This window comes from Phacochoerus africanus, chromosome 2 (assembly GCF_016906955.1).
Source record: "Phacochoerus africanus isolate WHEZ1 chromosome 2, ROS_Pafr_v1, whole genome shotgun sequence".
Classification (NCBI taxonomy): Eukaryota; Metazoa; Chordata; class Mammalia; order Artiodactyla; family Suidae; genus Phacochoerus; species Phacochoerus africanus.
In genome coordinates this window covers 241,399,430-241,421,237 of record NC_062545.1, presented here as the reverse complement: position 1 = coordinate 241,421,237, position 21,808 = coordinate 241,399,430, and the positions used below count along the sequence as shown (strand labels likewise).

At 50.9% G+C, this 21,808-nt stretch overlaps 1 protein-coding gene across 1 annotated transcript in view; it reads right to left on the bottom strand.

The window, feature by feature from the left end:
- The window catches only part of TMOD1 (tropomodulin 1), a 92,092-nt gene that overhangs the window by 19,746 nt on the left and 50,538 nt on the right, over positions 1-21,808 (bottom strand). The window contains exons 5-8 of the mRNA XM_047768001.1: positions 12,511-12,600; positions 11,484-11,614; positions 9,439-9,546; positions 4,636-4,779 (exon numbers count right to left, since the gene is read on the bottom strand). Of these exons, the coding sequence (XP_047623957.1) occupies positions 4,636-4,779; positions 9,439-9,546; positions 11,484-11,614; positions 12,511-12,600 (473 nt within the window). The remainder of the gene's footprint in view (positions 1-4,635; positions 4,780-9,438; positions 9,547-11,483; positions 11,615-12,510; positions 12,601-21,808) is intronic.

Here is a 21,808-nt window from a genome sequence, read left to right as displayed (position 1 = left end):
ACCCTAAAAAGTCAACATAAATAAAGTGTATTTCTTTAAAACAAACAAACAAACCAAAACCCCAGCCAGCAGCCGTGAGCGTGGAATCTAAAATTAAGTGGCATCACCATGTGTGACAACATCCAGGATCTATTCCAGCATGGCTGTTGTTTTCTTTCTAAATCTATTTCCACTAGGAAAATAATCTAAACTGGAAAAACAAGAAGACACAATCTACTTCCTCTAGCTTCTTTTTTCAAAATATGAAGCATATCCTCTTTGTCAAATATTGGAATGAAACGTGAGAAATCCAGCCAATTCCCCCCAAACATTGCACATATCTTCATTTGGGCAGGGGTCCTGTGCTGAGGGGCAGGGAGAGTACCCTGCACTGTGAGGGTCCTGGGAAGGGCCCGCTGGAGGGAGCTCTGTGGCAGGAGAGGAGGGTGAGCCAAGAGAGGCAGGGAACTGCCCTTGGATGGGGCCAGCTTGGGACAGACGGGGCCGGCAGGCACCCGGTGTGAACTGAGCCCTGGAGCTGGGAGGGTCTCTCGTAAATGCAGCCCATCTGGATAGCTCAGTTCCTGTCCAGCTCTGACACTGACTCGGTCTGTGACCTCGGCCGCACCCCATCCCTCCTCTGATCCTCAGTTTCCCCACCTGTAAAAGGAAGGCTCGACTAGACGAGTCTCAGCGCCCTCAGCTGTGGGTGGCCGCCCCCCAGCCTCACTGCTGTCCCAGGGCAACTCCAGGCTGCAGCAGAATGTGGCCTGGCAGTAAAGAGAGCCTGGCTGAGTAAACAAACAGGCCCAGGGTCCTTTTCCCCAACTTGTGTCCCAAGCTAGCCTGTGAGGCTCTGTGTCACCCTGGGTAGAACTCCCCATGGCCCTTTCCTTGGCCGTATAAGGAGAAAGGAGGACAGAGACTCTGATAAAGGTTAAAGGCGCAGGGGCTGAGGAGAAAGCGGTGGCCTCTGGAGACCTCAGTGACTAACCAAGGACAAGGAATAAATCCAACTCCACTCACCACCTCCTCTTTGCCACATCTCCCCAGAGCCCAGGACACTGCGAGAGGCAGGGGTGGCGAGGGTGGCCTCCCAGAAGGAGCCTGGGCTGGCAGCGCCCCTCTCCAGACACATCTCAGCCCTCCGCCTCCCCAGCAGGCCCCAGCCCAGTCTCCAGACCCCAGGCTCCCAGGAGCACTTCCTCCCAGGCCCCCACATCTGGGTGGTCGGAGCCCCCTCTTGTCTCCTGGCCCTGAAGCCCTCTCCCCACCCCCAGTCCTCCCACCCAGCCTGGAACCATCTTTGCAGAGCATAGCTGACTGGGGCCCACGGTAACCCACAGACCATTTGCCCTCACACTACCCGTTCAGGGCCCTTTGGGCTCCCAACTCCCTTTTTGGCTTTCTTCTGGGAGTCCTGTTAGTCTAGTTTGGGTGGGTTGCACAGCTTTCCTCTCTCCTCTTTATTTCTATGGTTTCCTGAACCTCGGTGCCATGGCCTTCGCTTCACCCACTGAGGTACAGTCCACCTATGGGTTTATCTCAAATTCCACCACCTCCAAGAAGCCCTCCCTGATGCCTGCTCCTGACTGAGATTTCCTACCCTCATGGTCCAGTGTCTGTGGCTTGCTGGAGCACCTGGTTGGGTGGCCAAATGTATACTTGTCTGTCTTCTCATGAGGGGTGGGGACAGGTGGTGACCAGTGCTGACATGGCACCAAGGGCAGCTGAGAAAAGCCAAGGCCCACACAAAACTACAGTAGGGTTCAAGAGCCCAGACAGGCACAGTTCATGGACTTTAGAGTCACATAAACCTGGGTTCGAATCCTGCCTCTGTCACTTACTTAATATGTGACCTTGGGCAGGGTACATAGCCTGCCTGGGCCCCAGTCTCTTCATCTATAAAACTGGAGTGGGTTGTTAATACCCACTCACCAGAGTCTACACAAGCATGAAATGAGATAATGGATACATGGTACCTGCTCAGTAAATTAACTCTTAGAATAGTCTGAACTCCCTAGGTCGCCTTCAGAGTAATTATAAAAGTATCTGTAATCTTCTTAGAAGTAGAGATTCTTATTATCTCCATTTTACAAATGCGGAAAGTGAGCCTCATGGAAGTGAACGTTCTCTCACAGAGGTGTTCAGCCAGGGTGAAAGTGATGTTATTAGCACTGGCCCTGACTCTGGGCTCTGGGGGGACAGCAGAGAGAGGGCAGGTGGGCAGCTGGTTCTCTGTAAGCTGCCATTGCAAAGACCTGAGGCCAGTGCTCTGGGTCATCTTTGGCCAACATTCTGCCCCAGGAGTCAGGTTTCAGCTCACGCTGGGTAGACCCTGACTCCAAGTGGGCCAGGCCTGGAGTCACATGAGTAGCCAATCCCAGGCTTTGGCCCAGGGCTGCTGCCAAGCCTGCTACATGCTTTTGTTCCATCTGATCTGCCCCTTCTGCCTACAATAGAGCAGGTTCAGCAATGGAAGAAAGGGTGGGAGTGATGGGGGTTGGGAATGGGTGATGCAGCAACAGGCCACTGGCACGTGAGAGATGGAAGGAATTTGATGCAGTAAATTCACATGACAGGGCTGCTGCAGGCTCATGTGGCCTCTTTATATGGATTAGAAAAAAATACCTTCTCTAGGTGAACAAAGCCCCATACAAAGTTTTGGAGAGTAGAGTATGGGTTGGATTTGACCCCCTTCCACCTCATTGTGCAGTGAACAACATGAACAACCATCCAGGGCACCCCTGCTTATCGAATGCCACTGTGTGGCCAAGTTCTGAGCTGGGTCCTGGGATATGGAGATGACTTGGACACAGCATCAGCTTCTGAGAAACTCTGAGGGAAGTCAAGGTGCTAGGAGAACTCAGAGGGGAGCACCTAACTCTCTGGAGGGAGCCTTCTAGGTCCTGTGGCAGGCTGAAGGGAGAAGGCAGTGACATGCTGGCTCAGGCAGGGGGTGTTGTATTTGTAGTGTTTGCCAATTCCCATAGTGTAAATACTCTTGCTAGGCGTGACTTCAAGGTACCAATGTGCCATCACTGAAGTGGAGTGGAGAAGAGATGTGTACAGTCAGCTCCAGCAAGCTGGTTCAGGCTGGTTCTAGAACACTGCTGGGAGAAGGAGAGGCTTCAACTGAATCCACTAGGAAGAGGAGGATTTCTCTAGGTAGCAGCAGGGAGGACATTCCAGGGGGAGAGAAAAACAAGGGCTAAGCCATGGAGGTGTGAAAGTAAGTAAGGAGAGAACTGTGAAAAGTTTTAAAGGGGTTGTGATTGGGAAGGGACCATCCAAGTCTTCTGGAGGCTGGTGATGCTTTAGTTCTTGACTGGTGACATGCCTGTTATGATTCATTAAGCTGTATGTTTAACATTTATGCACTTTTATATAGGTTTTTCTCAATAAGGATTTAAAGAGTAGAGATAATCTCATTCAGGGACAATCAGTGTTTATAATTTTGTTATATTTCCATCCAATCTTTTCCCTATATATGTACTTATACGACCATTTAGCAAACACTTTCATGCCTTGCCAAACACCAAAAACAAAGCAAAGTATGCAGATACAATTGAGCTTAACTCGTACAAAACGAAAAAACCCAAGCTCCACATCCATTAGTCATAAGGACAAAAGCCTTTTTTTTCTGACCACACTTGAGACATGTGGAAGTTCCAGGGATCAAACCTGAGCCTCAGAAGTAACTATGAGCCACAGCAGTGACAATGACAAATCCTTAATCTCTAGGCCATCAGCAAACTCCAAGAAGTAAGCATTTCAGTATTGGAAACAACATGGTGTACTGAGCAGAAGGTGGCATTAGAGTCAGAGACCTGCGTTCAAATCCTGCTTCCCACAGTGCCCACTTAGTGGCCCTGAGAAAGCTGCCTGCCTTCAGCTTCTTTTCTGTAAACTGAGACCGATAACACCCACATCCCGCAGGTTTGTTGGGAAGGTCAGAGGGGATGTGTATAAGAGGCGCAGCACAGAGTCCAGCCCACAGGAGATCCTCAACACATGCAACATATGAGATACTGTCATTAGCATCCTCTTAGAAGGTTAGAACTTAAACAGGTGCCCTGAAAAGAAATGACTGAACCACCGAAGTTACAGAGAAATGATAACCCTGTGAGGATAAAGGCCAACTAGAATGTGTCCAGAGAATAACCTTGAGGGTAAGGAGACTCAAAAGCCCATGGAGTTGGGGGGGATGGTGACTGATAAAAATGGGGATATTTAGCTTGGTGAGGAAGACTCCAATGGTTTATAAAATCTGTGCACCAGATGTGTCCTGTGTGCAGCAGAGGACAGAATTAAACCCAACATCAGGACTTACAAGGATTTGATTTCTACTGGATATAAGGAAGGATATTCTAAGATTGAAAGGGGTGATCTTGGCAAGGAGTGAGCTCCCCCTCATGAGGGGTAGCCAAGTAGAAGCTAGAGGAGCCCTTGGTGGGAATGATGAAAAAGGAAGGTGAGCATGATGGAGGATGCAGACCGGATGGCTTTGAATGCCCATCAAAGCTGAGCTCTGGGGCTTTGACAGGCAGCAGCACCAGCTCCATCCAGCAGCATCTAGTCTAGATGACAGCAAGCAGGGAAGTGCGGAATGGCAAGGGTTAAGCGAGGGACACAAGGAGACCCTTGCCATCTTACCTGGTTATCGATCTTCAGTTCCACCAGAGAAGTGTTATATGGAAGAGCTTCCACCAGGCGCAGGATCCCGGCTCCGGAAATGAAGTTGGACTCCACATTCAGCGTCTTCAACACCTTGTTCACTTTGAGCATCTCAGCAAGGGCCTTGAACCAAAGGAGAAAAGGCAGGGTACCAGTAAGTCACCCTAAGAAAGGCTGGAGCCCCAGTGGGTAGAAGCTAAAACACTGAGGGAGCCTTGCTGGGGGCAAGAGTCCCTTGCACAAGGGACCAGGCGTGGGGCAAGGCAAGCTCCACAACTCCCCTCATCAGCCACCACCCTGTGCCCCTCCTCCCCTCCAGCCGTGGCCCCTAGCCCCCAGCTGGAGAGTTCCTGTCCTCAGCCTGCACCAAAGCTCCCTTATCTGGTTCCCCTGCCCTGCTCAGCCTCAGCTCTCACTGTCCCCTTTGCTGGCTCCTTTTGGTGGGGCTACTCTCAGCTCCCTGGCACCTGATGCTCGCCCTCCACTCTGCCTTTGCTCATCCTGTCCCTGCCGCTCAGAATGCCCTTTCCTTTCTGCTTCACTCGTCCAAACCCTGTCCGTCCTTCAAGGCCATTCTCAATGCCCTTTTCTCCAAGAGCCTGTGTTGAGTCCCCAGCTAACCGTTCCTGCCCTCCTGAGCCTCGCAGACTTTATCCAGAAACTCCCTTGTGGAACTTGTGTTCCTCCATTTAGGGCTGTATGAATACTAGCGTTGTCTCTGCCATTAGCCTCCACCCTCGAGGTGGGCTGCTAATGCATCTATTCCATCCGTGGTGCCCTCAGTGCCCGCACAGTGCTCAGCACACAGTGGGTCCCCAGTTCACGGATCACCAAGTGACCAGGGCAGTCCCAACCTCCCTGTATGCTCTCCACTTGTTTCTTCTATGGCCCTGCTGGAATTCCATGGTGTCGTCATTCTCTTTGTCTGAGTGGCAGAGAGGGGAGGCTGGGAAGCCACCCCGCTGGGCAAGGGACCAGGGCAAACTGGAGGAGAGGAGCTCAGGTGGCCCCAGCACATTTTGGAGGACTTCGGCCAGGGGGTGTAGATGACAATTGGAGCCGCTGAAGGAAATGAGGTAATTAGCAGGTGGTGGAAACGATGCGTCATGGAGGAAAGGAGATACGGGCAGCTGATAGGCCAAGATGTATGATCAGCGGCCCTGGTTGTCTGAAATGACATCTGATCCAGGAAAGCCCTTCCCGCTGGTCCTGCTTGCTGAAACCCTTTGCAAGGTATCAGCTCCCAGGATACCTTCTGAGCCAAAATCCTCAGCTCCCCCTGCTTCCATGTGCCTCAGGATGACATATCCTAAGGGGAGGGACCCAGCCTGTACCCTCCCACAGCATTCCTCTTGCTCCCCAGAGAGGGCCTGGCCTGATAATCAAAATATTTCACAACCAGTATGTAAATGCATGGGGCCGATCCAAGTAGACATGCTGGTGGCAGAGCAGGTCCTAGAGGTACTGTCATGCCAGGTGTCAGCTCTATTTGCTGGACCAGAGTGGAGGAATGGGCAGGAGCAGAGCTGGGGCAGGCAGTGAGGACACTATCGGAGCTCTAGTAGCCTATTTACTAATTGGCTCTGAAGCATTTCCACCTTCAACAATGGGTATCACGGTGTGAACAGGCTGACATCAGCTGTTGACCTGGCACAGGGTCAACGCCTCATGAACACTGGTGGAGCTGAGCTGAGTGCCAGCACGGATGGGCTTGATTTCTGATCCATGATGCCACAGTGGACAGGGCATTGGCTTTGCCAGCTGCGTCTCTGCGGACAAACTCAGGATCCACTGGAGCTGTCCTGAGGTCAGGGGACATCTACCTAGAGGTTCTCCACTGGCAGCAGTGAGAGACCATGAGCTATTTCTATCATTTCAAAAACATCATGGGAAATTTTCCCACCTATTTTAACAACCAGAAAATAACTGATTGCTATAAATGGACTTCAAAGCAAGGAAAGTTATTACGGATAAAGAAGGGTGGTGTGTAATGACAAAGGGGTCAATTCTCCAAGAATACATTCCAATCCTGATGTGCTTAACAACAGAGCCTCAAACCATGTGAGGCAAAAACTATCATAATTGCAAAGAGAGGTGGATAAATCCACTATCATAGTTGGAGACTTCAATACCCCTCCATAGATATGGAATATATAGTGGGCATAGATCAGAAAGGATGTAACCAAACTCAACAACACTGTCAATCAACTGGATTGAATTGACAACCTCAACTGCAGAATATACACTCTTCCAACACTGACTACCGACAACAGCAGAATATACATTCTTCTCAGTCACACATGGAACATTCACCAAGCTAGACCACATTTTGGTGAACAGACCCTAGCAAATTTAAAAGAATAGAGTGAAATGAGTCAGAAAGACAAAGACAAATACCATATGATATCACTTATAACTGGAATCTAATATCCAGCACAAATGAACATCTCCACACAAAAGAAAATCATGGACTTGGAAAATAGACTTGTGGCTGCCCGATAGGAGTAGGAGGGATCGGGAGCTTGGGATTATTAGACACAACTTAGAATAGATTTACAAGGACATCCTGCTGGGTAGCATTGAGAGCTATGTCTAGATACTCATATTGCAACAGAACAAAGGGTGGGGAAAAAAATGTATACATGTAAGGGTAACTTGATCCCCATGCTGTACAGTGGGGAAAAAAAAAAAAAAGACATCATACAATGCCTGCTATCAGACCACAATGGAATCAAACTAGAAATCAATAACAGAAGGATAACTGGAAAATTCCCTGATACATGAAGTTTAAACAATACATTTCTAAATAATACATGGGTCAAAAAAGAAATCTCAAGATAAATTAAAAAGTATTTTGAACTATGACCAAGTGGGATTTATCCCAGGTATGCAAGGCTGGTTCAATACTGGAAAATCAATTAAACTTATCACATCAACAATCTCAAAAAGAAAAATCACATAGTCATATCAATAGATGCAAAAAAATATCATTAGACAGAATCCAACATCCATGTGTGATAAAAACTCTCAGTAAACTAGGAATAGAGGGCAACTTCCCTAAATTGATAAAGAATATCTACCAAAAACCCTACAGTTAATGCCATACTTAATGGTAAGAAACTTGAAACTATTACCAAGATCAGGTACAAGGATGTCCCCTCTCAGCTCTCCTTTTAGACACTGTAATAGATGTTCTAGCTAACGCAATAAGGCATGGAAAAGAAATAAAGGTATACAGATTGGGAAGGAAGAAACAAAACTGTCTTTGTTTGTCGAAGACATGATTTTCCATGTAGAAAATAAGAAAGAACTGACAAAGAAAACTCTGGAACCAATCAGCAATTATAGCAAGGTAGCAGGAGACAAGGTTAATATACAAAAGTCAGGAGTTCCCGTCATGGCTCAGTGGAAATGAATCTGATTAGCATCCATGGGGATGCAGGTTCGATCCCTGGCCTTGTTCAGTGGGTTAAGGATCCAGCGTTGCCGTGAGCTGTGGTGTAGGTCGCAAACGTGGCTTGGATCTGGAGTGGCTGTGGCTGTGGTGTAGGCCAGCAGCTACAGCTCGGATTCGACCCCTAGCCTGGGAACTTCCATATGCCATGAATGCAGACCTAAAACAAACAAACAAAGTCAACTGTTTACTTGTATACCAGCAATGAACAAGTGGAATTTGAAATTAAAAACACAATTCCATTTACATTAGCACCCCAAATAATACTTAAGCATAAAGCTAATGAAATATGTACAAAATCTATATGAGCAAAACTAGGAAACTGTGATGTATGAAATCAAAGAACTGAAAAAATGAAGATACATGCCATGGTCATGCCCAATAACTCAATAGTGTCAAGATATAAGTTCTTCCTATGTTGATATGGATTCAATGCAGTCCTAATCAAATTCCCTAGCAAGTTATTTTATGGATGAACAAACCGACTGCTACTAAGTGGCTAGTTACCATGCCTGGTAACTTAATGCCTATACTTTTTTTTTTTTTAACCTGCTACTAGTGTTCTAGTAATCACGCTGTGCTGTTATCCCTTAGCTGTCTGCATGGCCGAAGGGACCACTATATTCATGAAAGTGGAAGCTCTGACTGTCTTGGTCACAGCTGTATTCTCAGAGCCTAATTCTGTGCTGGGCACAGAGAGACTCGAATGTATGTGGAATGTTTAAAAAAGAATTGATAGCTACTTTGTATTATGTACAATTTAATTCAATTAGCAATATCTTTATTGACATAGGTGAAAATAAAAATAAAAGACATAGGTTAAAAATAAAATAAAATAAAATTGGTCGTTGGGAACCACTGATGAAGGCAGTAATTTTTAGATACAGGGAAAATGAGGACCAGGGAGGGGTAGGCCCTTGTCCAAACATGACATGCTGAGGGGAGGGAGACCTGGCTTTAGGGTCCATGTGACGTGCATTTAAATCTGAACTCTACCTCTCACTTGCTCTGCAGCTTTAGACAAAGTCAAGTTCCCTGGGCTCCCTGTATCCCAGGTTCTTCATTTGCAGAGTGGGTGGCCCTATGCCTCTGGGATCAGGGGAGGTCATGGGGATTAAGTAGGCTAAGGTACAGACGGTGCCTGGGTAATGGCTGGTCTATCCACTCCTGGCTCCTAGCCCAGTGCCTCTCACCACACGACAGCGTGCCACGCCATGCCACACGGGGTTCTTCAACAGTGGCATATGGCCAGTCCTGAGGCCAAAAACGTCAGCCTTCCCGTGTCTATGGTTCCCACTCTCAATGCAGCAGAACCGAAAGGTACATACGAATGCCACCGGGTCGTTGCTCCGTGTCCCCACGATGCTGAACTTCTTCACATATGAGTTCTCTTTCAGGGCTTCTGCGTACGCCTTGAGGGTGGGTATGGGGATATTCTGCAGAGAAACGTAAGCAGTGACCAGCAGCCCCGGCCAGGGGCTGGCAAAGCAGACAGATGGGGCAGTAACTCTCTCACATATGCAACCTGATGCCCAGAGAGTCTCTGACCGAAAAGCCGAAAGGGGAAAGGGTTCCTGCTTTGGCCCAGATGGCTCAGATTTGGGAAGAACTTTCTGGTAAATAGATGGAGACAATCCTCCCTGAAATGTTCAGATAGAATCTGCAGCTTTCTCTTTGGACACTCGGAGATGGAGGAGAGGAAAGCATCAAGGCAAAGGAGGCAGGGGAGTGTTGAGCCAGGAGCTCAGGCCTCAGGGAATAGGAGGGGGCAGGGGTTTGGCCTCCGTCCCAGCAACTAGCAATGTTTCTGACTCATTGTGTGACTCTGAGGAAGTCTTGGCCCCTCTGTGGGCTTGTTTCTGGAAAACGAAGGTTAGGGCATTGCCCAGGATGATCTTTAAGAGACATCTGTCCCGGAGGGTCTCAGTCCAACCACACATCAGAGGTGCCTGATGCACTTTCACAAGATGCTAAGGCTCAGGCCTGCCCTGGACCAATGGAATCAGAATCTCTGGGGGAGTGGGACTGGGCACTGGCATTAGAAAAAAATCTCGGAGTTCCCGTCGTGGCTCAGCAGTTAATGAACCTGACTAGCATCCATAAGGACGCAGGTTTGATCCCTGGCCGTGCTCAGTGGGTTAAGGATCCGGTGTTGCCATGAGCTGTGGTGCAGGTCACAGATGTGGCTCTGATCTGGCATAGCTATGGCTGTGGCATAGGCCAGCAACTACAGCTCTGATGAGACCCCCTCACCTGGGAACCTCCATATGTCACCGATGTGGCCCTAAAAAGACAAAGCAAACAAACAAAAAACTCAAATGAAACCACTGGTCTAGTCCAATTGCCACACATGAAGAGGAGAAACTGAGGCCTGGCTAGGGCCAAGCCACTGCAGGGCTGGCTAGGTTCCACAGCCCCAGGCCTCCCCGAGCCCATGTGTGCTGCCAGGGCCCACAGCTCTGAATCGTGACAGTGTCTCCCACTGCACACCCGGCAGACAGTGGAGCCACTCTGGAGAGAGAGCCTGGCTCTGTTTGAACAGATCTCTCATTTCACAGCATCACTTCAGCCCCCGTGGGAGCAGAGCAGGGGGCAGCCAGGTGGAGGCGAGCACTGCAGGCGCGGGTTTCCAATCTGATTGTGGGGCTGGCAGCCACTTAAAGGAAAGCAGAGAAGAAAGGAAAGGGGAGCCGGGGAGTGGGGGGCCCACTTCTTATCTTACGTCCACACCCTTGGGAACTAATCCTGCTGGCCTCCAGGCTGAGCAGGTGGGCAGGCAGCTGGGCCTGCTTCTGAATTCCTCCTGCACCCCGTCCACAGTGGGATGGCCTGTTCGGCCCCCTCTGCCCTTGGCGGTCACACGGGAACTGACTGGAGAGAGGCAGGCTGACAGCTCAGAACGTGTCTTTGGACGTTAGGGCCGGCAGCTCCGTTCCAGGGTTGCAGGACGAGGCACTGGTTCAGGGCCAGGTCCCTCCCAGGGCTTGGGTTACCCCAGGAGCCTGGTGGGCACCTGGCTTTTCCAGCCCTGAGATCCCGTGCAGCCCCATGTGTCTGATTCATGATTTTATCTCAGAGAAGCTCTCAGGGTTTTGAATAAGGTGGCAGGTTTCCAGAGTCAAAAGCTGGGTTGGCTCAGGGAAACCTCTGGGTCTGATGTCAGTCCCCAGAAGAAACCAGGATCATGGGCTGTGCTGGTTTACACAGGCCTTGCTCCAGAAGGTGTGGCCCCTATTCCCTGATCCAGAAGCACCCAGGGTCCAAGCAGGACCCTGCTCCCTCTGCACAGCCAGGCCTGGGCCGCCTGGGTCTGCGTGGCACGGAACATGGCTTTCCCTCCCCGACAGGGGATGGGCAGTGACAGGGGCCTCACCCGGATGTTGTTGAGGTTGACCTCTTCAAGTTTCGGGTCGTTGTTCTTTATCCGCTCCAGTGTTTCCTCCACGTCTGTTGCATTTGGTTCTTCATCGGGCACAGGCTTGTACTGTGTAGGTTTGATCACACCTAGGGTGGCCGGCAAAAGAGAGGTGGCTCACAGAGACGGGGCATCAGCCGCCCTTGACACAGGGACACGGGAAGGGAGGCAGCAGAGCTCAGGGACACAGAAGGCTGTGTGGCACGAGGGCTATAGGGACGGGGGAGGGGTGGACGGGGCCAGGGGTCTGGGCCCTACTAGGCCTCGGCCTCTGCCGTCCTGCAAGAACTGGGTGAATGCGCTAAGCTGTCTAAACCTCAGTGTCCCTCATCTGCAGCGTGTGGACGGGCATTCGACCCAGGGGGCTCCTGTGAGGATAAAATGAAGCCTGGATGGGAAAGGAAGGTGGGCCGTCCCGACGGAGGGATAACTGTGCCCTGGGCGCCCTGATTTCTCTTTGGGGCATAAATGCCAGCTTGGAACCGGGCAGTGGAGTGATTCAGACAGCACTATGTGGGCACAAGAAAGGACAAGGAGACTCACGGGACTGGAGAGGCGCCCAGAGACAGACCCGTGTGGATACATGGACGTGTATGATCAAGGTGGAGCCCCAACGCGGAGGGGAAAGGATGAATTTTGCCAAGTGATGGTGGGGCAATGGGATGCTGATGTGAAAAAATGAACATCTGCTCTTGTCTCATACCACACCCAAACATGAACTCCTGGTGGATTAAAAAATTGAATATAAGAACCTCTAAAGCTTAGAGAAGGAAATATAGGAGGGTGTTTGATAACACCGGGGTGGGAAGTCACAAATTCCAGGAGAGTAAAGGGCAAAGGTGGATAGATTTGGCCACTTGGAATCTGAGAGTTTCTGCAATGAGCCAGAGAGCACAAGTGGGTGGAGGGGGCCAGACGCCGGAGGACCCATCACTCCCAAGGCGCCATCACCAGGGCCAGGGGGTGGGGAGGTGCCGGTACTCACTGTTGAGTCCCTCCTTGTTCACGATGGAGCTGCTGCCCAAGGCCTGGTAGTACTGCTGGTTGCTCATGAGCGTGTGCATGCCCAGGATAGCTGCGGGGATACGAAGGGCCCATGATGCGCCTCTCAGACACAGCCTCCTGGGCACGGACCTTCCCTGCCCCAGAAGTTTTTGCTCACAGAAATGGCAAGAAACGCTTGCATGTGAACTTTAAAATTGTACGTGGCTTTTCACACTCGCCTCTGTTGATAGGACCCTTGCATCTCTCTCCCCAGCCTCAGTTTCTCTAGTCTCCGCTCTCAGATTCCTAGCTTGCCCCTCAGTGTCCCCCTGGTGCATCCAACCCAGCTTGGCTGAAACAGAACTCCTCTTTCCTGGCAACAGCCTCTCCTTTTGGATCACACACCTTCCATCATGCATCCTGCCTGTCCCTCGGGATGGACCCTCAGCCATGCGGCACCCCTCCCCCCACAAATCTTCCCTCACCTCCAAGTGTCCCTCATCTGTCCTGGTCAAGGCCCTATTGGCACTCGGCTGTCTCATCATAGCTGTGTAATCACTGGCCTTCTGGCCTCAGGCTCTCCCTACCCCTCCAGATGCCACCAGCATCTGGCCCAGAGCTGTCATTGCTCTCTGGAAATGCAAACTTGACCACATCCCTCCTGTGATCAGTCGCTCCTTCATCCGTTCATCTGTCCCACATTTATGGAGGGCCAGCCTCATATGTCCAGCTCCGGGGTGGGATGGGGAAATCGAGGAACAAGGAAGACAGGGCCTCTGCCGCGTGGCTGGCGGTCTGCTGGGAAAGAGAGACGAAGCAGGTACACGACTAAAGACATAAGCACAGAGTATGCTGAGGCTTGGAAAGCGAAGGTTCAGGGTGTTCTGGGAGAAGCAACAGAGGGACTTGTGGGGGGAGAGCGAGGAACACATGTTGGCCAAGTTAAGAGAAAGGAGGTAAAATATTTTGGGCAGAGGAACAGTGCGTGGGAAGCCCTCAGCTGGGGGAGGGGCGTGGAAGGCGAGAGAGGGAGAGGAACCTGAGGCTGGACAGAGATGGAGCTGGACACGTGGCAGATGGCCACATGCCCTCACCAGCACGGGTTAAAGAGAAGGCTGGACATCAGTGACCCTCAGTTGGCTGTGCTCTGGAATCACTGGGAATCTCCTGAACCTCTTGATGCCCAGGACTACCCCAGACCAACCAAACCACCATCCCTGGGACCGAGGCCAGGCACCTGCCTTTTTAAAGCTCCCAGGTAGTTTTACTGGGCAGCCAAGGTTGGGAACACCGCCTGACATCATCTCCCTGAATTCTTGCAACAACCCTTTGGAGTGGATTTTATTCCAACAGGCAAGGTCACATCCTACAGGATCTTCTAGGCTGAGGTAAAGGGTTCGCATGTCTTTTTCTGGTGTGGCCTGAGCAGGGAGGGAGATGGCCTGGCTTGAGTCCCAGGACCATGGCTCAGGCGGAACGTGGGGCATTGACTACGGAGCAGAGGGAATGGCGTGTGCACTGTGAAGCTGGCACGATGTCCACGTGGGAGGACGGGGCCTTGTGACCCCAGAGGCTGGCTTCACCTCTCCTCCCTGGGCTGGGCCTGCTTCAATAGCTTTGTCCCTTGGCCACTCTCTTTTTGCTCTGGTGACAAAGGGTCACTGCTCAGAAGATGCTCCTGCTTCCGCCAGCTCCACCCGTCTGCTGGAGATCCTCTCTCCATCTGCACCGCCCACTGCCGAAATGCCCCCCAGGAGGGTTTTGAGATATAGCAAATAAAAATACGGGATAGGGATTCCCTGGTAGCCTAGCAGTTAAGGATCTGGTGTTGTCACTGCTGTGGTGTGGGCTTTTATCCCTGACCCAAGAACTCCCACATGCTAAAGGCATGACCCCCCCCCCCAAAAAACCCCAAAAAACAAAAATGAAAACAAACCCCAAACCAGATCGCCTATATTTTCATACAGGGTTAAATTTCAAGTGAGATAACCAATGAATAATGTCTTGGTTTGATATGTCCCACTCAGCATTTGAGGTCTTATATTAGAAACGTGTTCATTGTTTATCTGAAATTCAAATCCAAATGAGTAGCCTGTATTTGATCTAACAACCCTACCTCCCCATCCTTCAAGATCAAGGAATAATGCTTCCTCCCCTAAGGAGTCCTCCTGGATTCCATTTTTTCTCTCTCTCTCGGTCTCTCATAGCCCCTGGTGTCCTTAGCACAGTACATAGTCTATCCAGTATTAGAGCTACCTGGGTACACGTGCACTTTCCCTACTGGACGGTGGGCTTTCAGAGGTCAGAGATGAATACTATCTGTCTTCTACCTCTTCCAGAATATGGTATTTTGTAAACATTTGCTCATTAAAAAAAATTCCCCTGGCCATTTCATTAGACACGATTTCTAGTTAGGGAGACAACACTCAAGTCTTCAGTGAAGAGTCAAGAGACCCAAGTTCCAAATTTGTTTTGTTCTGTTTTTTTATTTTTAGGGCTGCACCTGGGACATATGGAAGTTCCCAGGCTAGAGATCAAATCGGAGCTACAACTGTTGGCCTACACCACAACCACAGCAGCAGGGGATCCGAACCGCATCTGCAGTCTATGCCACAGCTCCTGGCAACGCCAGATCCTTAAGCCACTGAGCGAGGCCAGGGATTGAAGCTGCGTCCTCTTGGACATTATGTCATGTTCTTAACCTGCTGAGCCACAATGGGAACTCCCCAAGTTCCAGTCTTGACTCTGCCCCTGAGGCTGTGTGAAATGGGTAAGTCCCCTCTCCTTTGTGGGCTTCAGCCTCCTCTGTACAATGCGGGGTGAGACCAGACCACTGGTTCTCAATCATGGCTGCACATACAAATTTAAGGAGCTTTAAGACAATACCAGTGCTCCTCCTGGATGAAGGGATCTCAGTCTCCGGAGATGTGTTTTTAATCTCTTTGGATGACTTTTGATGCTTCGTGGGAGCTAAGAACCATAAGACAAAATGATCTCAAAGTCCCTTCTGTTTCTCACATTCTCAGAGTCTTCTCTGCTAAAATTAGACTTGCCTGCTCATCGCCACAGAGAGCTGGTAAGGAGAGAGGCATCTGCACTTCTTTGAGCTCTCTGGGCTTCACTTAGGCTACATTTCCACTTAGGCTACAGAAGGAGGTGAGGCCTGAGTCAGCAGCAGGTGAATCAGATCACCTTCTGCAGCCAGCTCTCCCAGCTCCCACACAGAGAGCGGCTTGGATGGTGGTTTTGGGCTGCTGCGGGGATTCCAGGTTTGGAAAAACAGTTTGGAAAGGTTGCTGGGAATCACAGGCAAGATGTAACCTCATAGGGCTGGCTTGTCTTGCTTAGAATGTATAGAGATGTAGAAAATGGCAAATGCCTTTTGTGCTCAAATGAAAGCTTCTGGTCCACAAAGAGGGGGCAGAGGCAGAACAGTTACAAGGAGTGGCGAGGGGGCAGAGGAAAGAGATGTGGGCTCCGGTCTGGGCCTTGGTACTAATTTGATGGAACCTGGGGCTGGACAGAGATGGAGCTGGACACGTGGCAGATGGCCACGCGCCCTCACCAGCACGGGTTAAAGGGAAGGCTGGACATCAGTGACCCTCAGCTGGCTGTGCTCTGGAATCACTGGGAATCTTCTAAACCTCTTGATGCCCAGGACTACCCCAGACCAACCAAACCACCATCCCTGGGACCAAGGCCAGGCACCTGCCTTTTTAAAGCTCCCCAAGTAGTTTTACTGGGCAGCCAAGGTTGGGAACACCGCCTGACATCATCTACCTGAATTCTTGCAACAACCCTTTGGAGTAGATTTTATTCCAACAGGCACTGGTAACCTGTCCAGGTCGCTTCCACTTTTGGGGTCTCAGGTTCGCACCTGTGAAATGGAGTGTGTTTGAAGGATGATCTCTTACTTTCACATGGGACTTCACAGCCACATGGTAATTTCTCACTTTTCTATGCACTTCGATTTTTACAACAAGCATCCCAGGGCAGGTTCTGTCAATCCCCACTTTTCCAGCAGACTCAAGAGGGAAATGGGTGATCAAAGACCGTCTGGCGAGTACCCTCCTGGCTTCTAAGTTGTTCCCACCCACACCTCCACACACTCAGTGAGCAGTAGATCTACCGTTTAAAACTTTCCCTCAACTTCAGAGTTCTAAGGACAGACGATGCAAGTTCTGGGAGGCTGTGTATGTCAATAGCAGCCTGAAGAAGAAATAAAACCATTTCACAGTTCAGAGGAGATTAAGCTTCTAAGAAGGAAGGAAGGAAGGAAGAAGGGGGAAGGAGGCCAAGCTAAACCTCTGCTGCTAAGCAGGAAGCCTGGTGGCTCTGAAGCCAGCCTTCCTGTCCCTCGCTGCCCCGGCTCTCCCCCAGCCCCGAGTCACGACTTTTCTCCTCGCTTGGTTTTGCACACTCCATGTCACCAGGAGCGAGTGATGGAGAAAAACAGCCCATCAACACGGTCTGCTGCTTCATTCTTCGCAGATATTGGCAAGGCTGAATTTAGCCCTGGGGAATGTGATTTCTTTAAAAAAAAAAAAAAAGTCTAGATCTTCCTCAAAACTCAAAAAGGACTATTTTTGAACTCTGAAAAAGAACATCGAGTTCTCGCTCCTCGCTCTGCCTTGGCAGGGTTCACTCACTCGGTAATTTGACTTAGGACACCGAGAGATAGCAGCACATATCCCGAGCTCCTCCAGCCGCCAAGCGCTCCGGCTGGCTTGGGGCAGATGGCAGGGAGGTGTCTTCCTGCATCCTGGGATCAAGTGAGAGAAGCTGGCTCTGGCCCAGGACTGGGGAGCGGTCACACCTGCTGCTTATGGATAAGCCACCTCCTGACCTGCATAGGACAGGAGGAGGAGAGGTACTTCAGGATGTGAAAATACACCAGAAGCCGGGGTGGCCTGGCTAAGACTGCTCTATGGTCATAGGAGCCAGGGGTGCCAACTGGCCAGGGTGCGTTGGCCCTTCTGAAGGGTGAGTCTCCCTACCCTCTTGGGTCCTGCCCTGTCTGAGGGTCTCTAAAGGTGAGCCAGGATCATACCCTGGCCAGGGGAGGGGAGGCATGGATCACGCATGTCCTGGCAGCTGACGCCCAGTGGCCTCTCAGCTACAACCCAAGGCCACATGCCAAGGAGTTAGCACAGTCAGGGCCAGAGTACTGCTCATCAGCCTATGATGACACTTCATGTCAATATCTATGTGTTTCTCTGCTGTATAGCCCAGCGAACTCTACCGAGTATTCTGTGATCATCCATGTGGGAAAAGAATCTGAGCGAGAATGCGTATGTGTATATGTATGACTGGGTCACTCTGCTGTACAGCGGAAATTATCACAGCCTTGTAACTTAACTACACTTTAATAAAAAAAATTTTTTTTTAAATCTATGTGTTTCTAGTTTGTCCTTTTCATCCCATCCCACGCCCCCCAGGTCAGGGGCTAGGGCTGACTCACCCTAGCAATGGGCAGACTCCATGAGTGAATGAATGAATGCAGAAAAGATGCACAAGCAAGAAAACAAATGAGCGAGTGAGAGGTCACAGGGCTTGCTCAGTGTGACACATGTGCCGGGTGTCCTCCTACGTGTTCCTATCATCACCAGCTATCAAGCCTGCGGCACATGCACCTGCAGAGCTATGGCTCAGAGGAACTGCCTTGTCCCCAGCTCAGAGCCTCTCTGTTGGTGCTGTTGGTCCCTGGAAGGCATCCCCCGCACCCCGCTTATTTTGCAGCCCCACCACCTGACAAGCCCCTCCTGCCCTTGGCCCTTTTCCCCTATGACCTAACTCCCACTGGTCCTTTCATGTTGGCCTCTGTATTTGCTTAACCTCAGCTCTGCTAGAGGGCAGGAACCGCGCTGTTTTCTTACAACTAGCCCAGGACAATCGGAGCCTAAGTTAATAGGAGTGCTCTGCCTGGGAATGGAGTGGCTTCAAGGACCAGAGGCAACATCAGACCCTGTGCCCAGCCCCCCGCCCCTCCTTTCTCTAATGAGTCACCCACTCATAGAGCCAGCTGCCCCCTCCTTAAGAAGGGCTCCACCCCCGACGAGGCACCCAGCACTCTGACGAGACACTCCGCCTCTATCGCCTCCTCTTGTGCTGTCTTTGAAACTGACTCAGGGTAGCACCGCTCTCTTCATGTCCTTGTAGGCACCCAGCTCTGTTTTCTGGTGCCTCAGACCAGAAAGCCTGGCATCATCTCATCATCTCAGCCTCCCGGCCTCTGATTCAGCACTAGGAACAGTCAGTCCCAGACAGACTGACGTCTCAGACACAGTCCACCTGTACCCTTGGCCTCACCAGGGGCCTGTCTCCTACATCCCGCATCCTCCGAACACAACCATCTCTCTGCCCAAACCCCTGCTTTCATCTGGCCTCTCCCAATACTCCCCTAGGCCTGGGTGCTGCTGTCTTAGCGTGACATCCAGAGCTTTTCCTAATCTGGCCCCATCCTTCCCGAGCTGACTCTGTGTGCCTCCCCTCACTATCCTGTGTTCACTCCCCTACTCCTGAGGGCTTTATCCTGTTGGGTGACGATGCTGTGAGTGGGCCCTAGAACCAAGCTGCCTGGGTTCAAACCCCATGGGAAAGGATAACCTCACTGTTAACTTTCTCCATCTGTAAAATGGGGACATGGGTGAAACTTACTTATTAGGCTGCAAAAAAAAAAAAAATGCTGCAAAGTATGGAAAGCAACACCCCTAGCTCCAGGGACACAGCTGGAGGTCAACAAGGGTTCTGAGCCTCCTTGCACTGCCACCTTTCTAATGGCTGACATACAAGAACAGGTGTCCAAGGGTCGCCTGTTAATGTTGGTGTTGCCTTACAGCTCCCGACTCCTTTCCGGACCTCGGAAGCATATGGTATCACCAACAGATACTAATAATTAGTGGCACTGACAAAAATAAAGAGGAACTGTTTCAAGAAATCAATACCGAAACTTAGCACAGTATCGCCGTTCTTTTCTGGCACAGGAACTGGTGGTTCTGACAGCAGGGTCATTTGATAGTCCCTGTGAGCTGCCGAAGGAGGGGGGTGACATCACAGAGGGTGATGGGAGAAGAAAGACCAGGATAAAAACAGCCCCCGGGTGAGTCAGTGCAGAGCTGCTGGACACCCATGTCACCCACCCACGGCCCTGTGGCGCAGGTTACCTGGAACTCCAAGGGGACCTTCGTCAGGGGGATGATTCAGTCAGAATACCTGAGTGTGACGTGGGATCCAATAGAACTTGGGTGGCTTTTGACAAAACACATCTTGAATGGCAAAGCAAACTGGTTGAGTTTCCTGAGTGAAGCTCGCTGTTTCCAATGGCATGAAATCCTCACTGTTCAGGGCTTCACCGTGAACACGAATGCCCCACTCTCTCCGCCCTGACACTCTTCAAGCCACTGCCCTTGGTCCTTTCCCAAATGTCCTGCCTCGTCTGGAGAGGGTTGTGTGGATGGAGGGGCGCCGCACTGGCTCTCCTCATTTACTCCTTAGGTCCCTGTAACACGGCTTCAGGGCCACTCGCCACCCTCTGCCAGGAAGCTCATCAAACTTCATACATAACAGCTATGAGAAGCAGGAGGAGGATATGAGAGGCAGAAGACAGCTGTGGCTGGCTGAGTCCCCTGGCACTGGTTGGTGGCTTCACCTGGCCTCTGGCCTCAAATGCCTCTGAGTCTCCTGGTCCTGAACCCTCCCTCATACTGTCTCCTTAGCTCTTGCCTTAGAGTCCGCCCAGATTGATTCGGCTTTTGGTTCCCGCCCCTTTGTGGCCACCTGGCCCCCACTGTGGCTATTTGCACCTCATTTCCACTCCTCATCTTCTAAAGACCTTGGCCAGGGCCCTTGCCTCCAGAGCCCCAGGCCCCCACTTGTTCCAGGCCCTCTGCTTGGAGCTTGGTGATGCTAATGACACCTGCTTCTCTATTCCCACCATGGACCCCTTGCGGAACTAGACTTCCACGTACCGCAAACTCCCAAGGCTGCAAATTGAACCCCGCATTTCCCCTATACCTACGCCTCCCCCACTGTCATGGCTGCATTGCGTTCCTCCAAAGTTGCTGATTTTGTCCTGATTTGTCACTCAAGTATGTTGAATAAGCTCCTGTCGACTACCTTAGAATTTGTAACAAAATTTGGAGATAAGGTCTTTGAAGAAGTGATTAAGTTACAATGAGGCTATTACAGTGGGTCCTAAACCCATCTATCTGGTTTACTTACAAGAAGAGATGAGGACACACAAAGGGACATCAGGGGACACATGCACGGAGGGACGCAGTGAGATGATATGGTCCTCTGAAGGCCAAGGAGAGAGGGCTCAGAGAAAACCAAACCTATGGACACCTTGATCGTGGACTTCGAACCTCCAGAACTGTTGAGAAAGTGCATTTCTGCTGATTAAGGCACCAGCCCCTGGTACTTTGTTAGGGCAGCCTGAGCGGACTAATGCATCCCCTTCATTAACGGCACCAACATCCATTTAGTCTCTGGAGCCAGAAATCTGGGCTCCTCCTCTGACCTCACAGTTGATTCTGTCTTCCTCTCCCTTCCCACTTGCCTGGTCTCTCGCTACCCCATCCACCCGCCTGTCATCATATGGGAGAGGGTGAGTGGCCCCCAAGACTGCAGAATGAAAGGACCACCTACTCGCACTGGCCCAGGGAGCACAGCATCATGGGGGGTATGCAGGGTGTCTGTCGTGGCCAGAGCCTGACCCTCAGTGGGGAAGGGACCAGACAGTATCAAGGCGACAAGAGCAGGTGGCGAAGGGCTCTGGATGTCAAGCTACCTTCTGGAGTTGTAGGGGTGGTTTGTGAAGACCACAGGAAACACACATGAAGATGGATGGCGTTGTACAAATATGAGATATGGGGCAATGGCCTCCAAGCCTGGCTCTCAGAGCTGCGCAAAATGGTAAAATCAGATGACTTGCTCCAGCCCTCCGTGAGCCTCTGGACCTGAGATGCCGGCAGCCCCCTTTATGCTCTCTTTCCGGGTGGCCTAGACAGGATTTGATGCAATGGCTGGAGAAAGGCCCAGGCTTCCCTCCCCAGGGTCCTTGCACGTCCCTCCAGGATGGGGGTCTCACGGCAGCAATAGCTGGCTCCACGGTGGGGAGGGCTTGGGTGGTTTTAGCTCTATTTTCCTCATTTTGATTTTCGATAATAGATTTCTCTCTCCTCTGGCCCTTGTTAGAAACAGAGAGGGTGTTTATGTTGAAATAAACCATCCAAGGCTCCCCAGCAGATATGGGTCAAACACTGTCGGAAGACACGCGTAAGCACCAGGAACACCTCTTA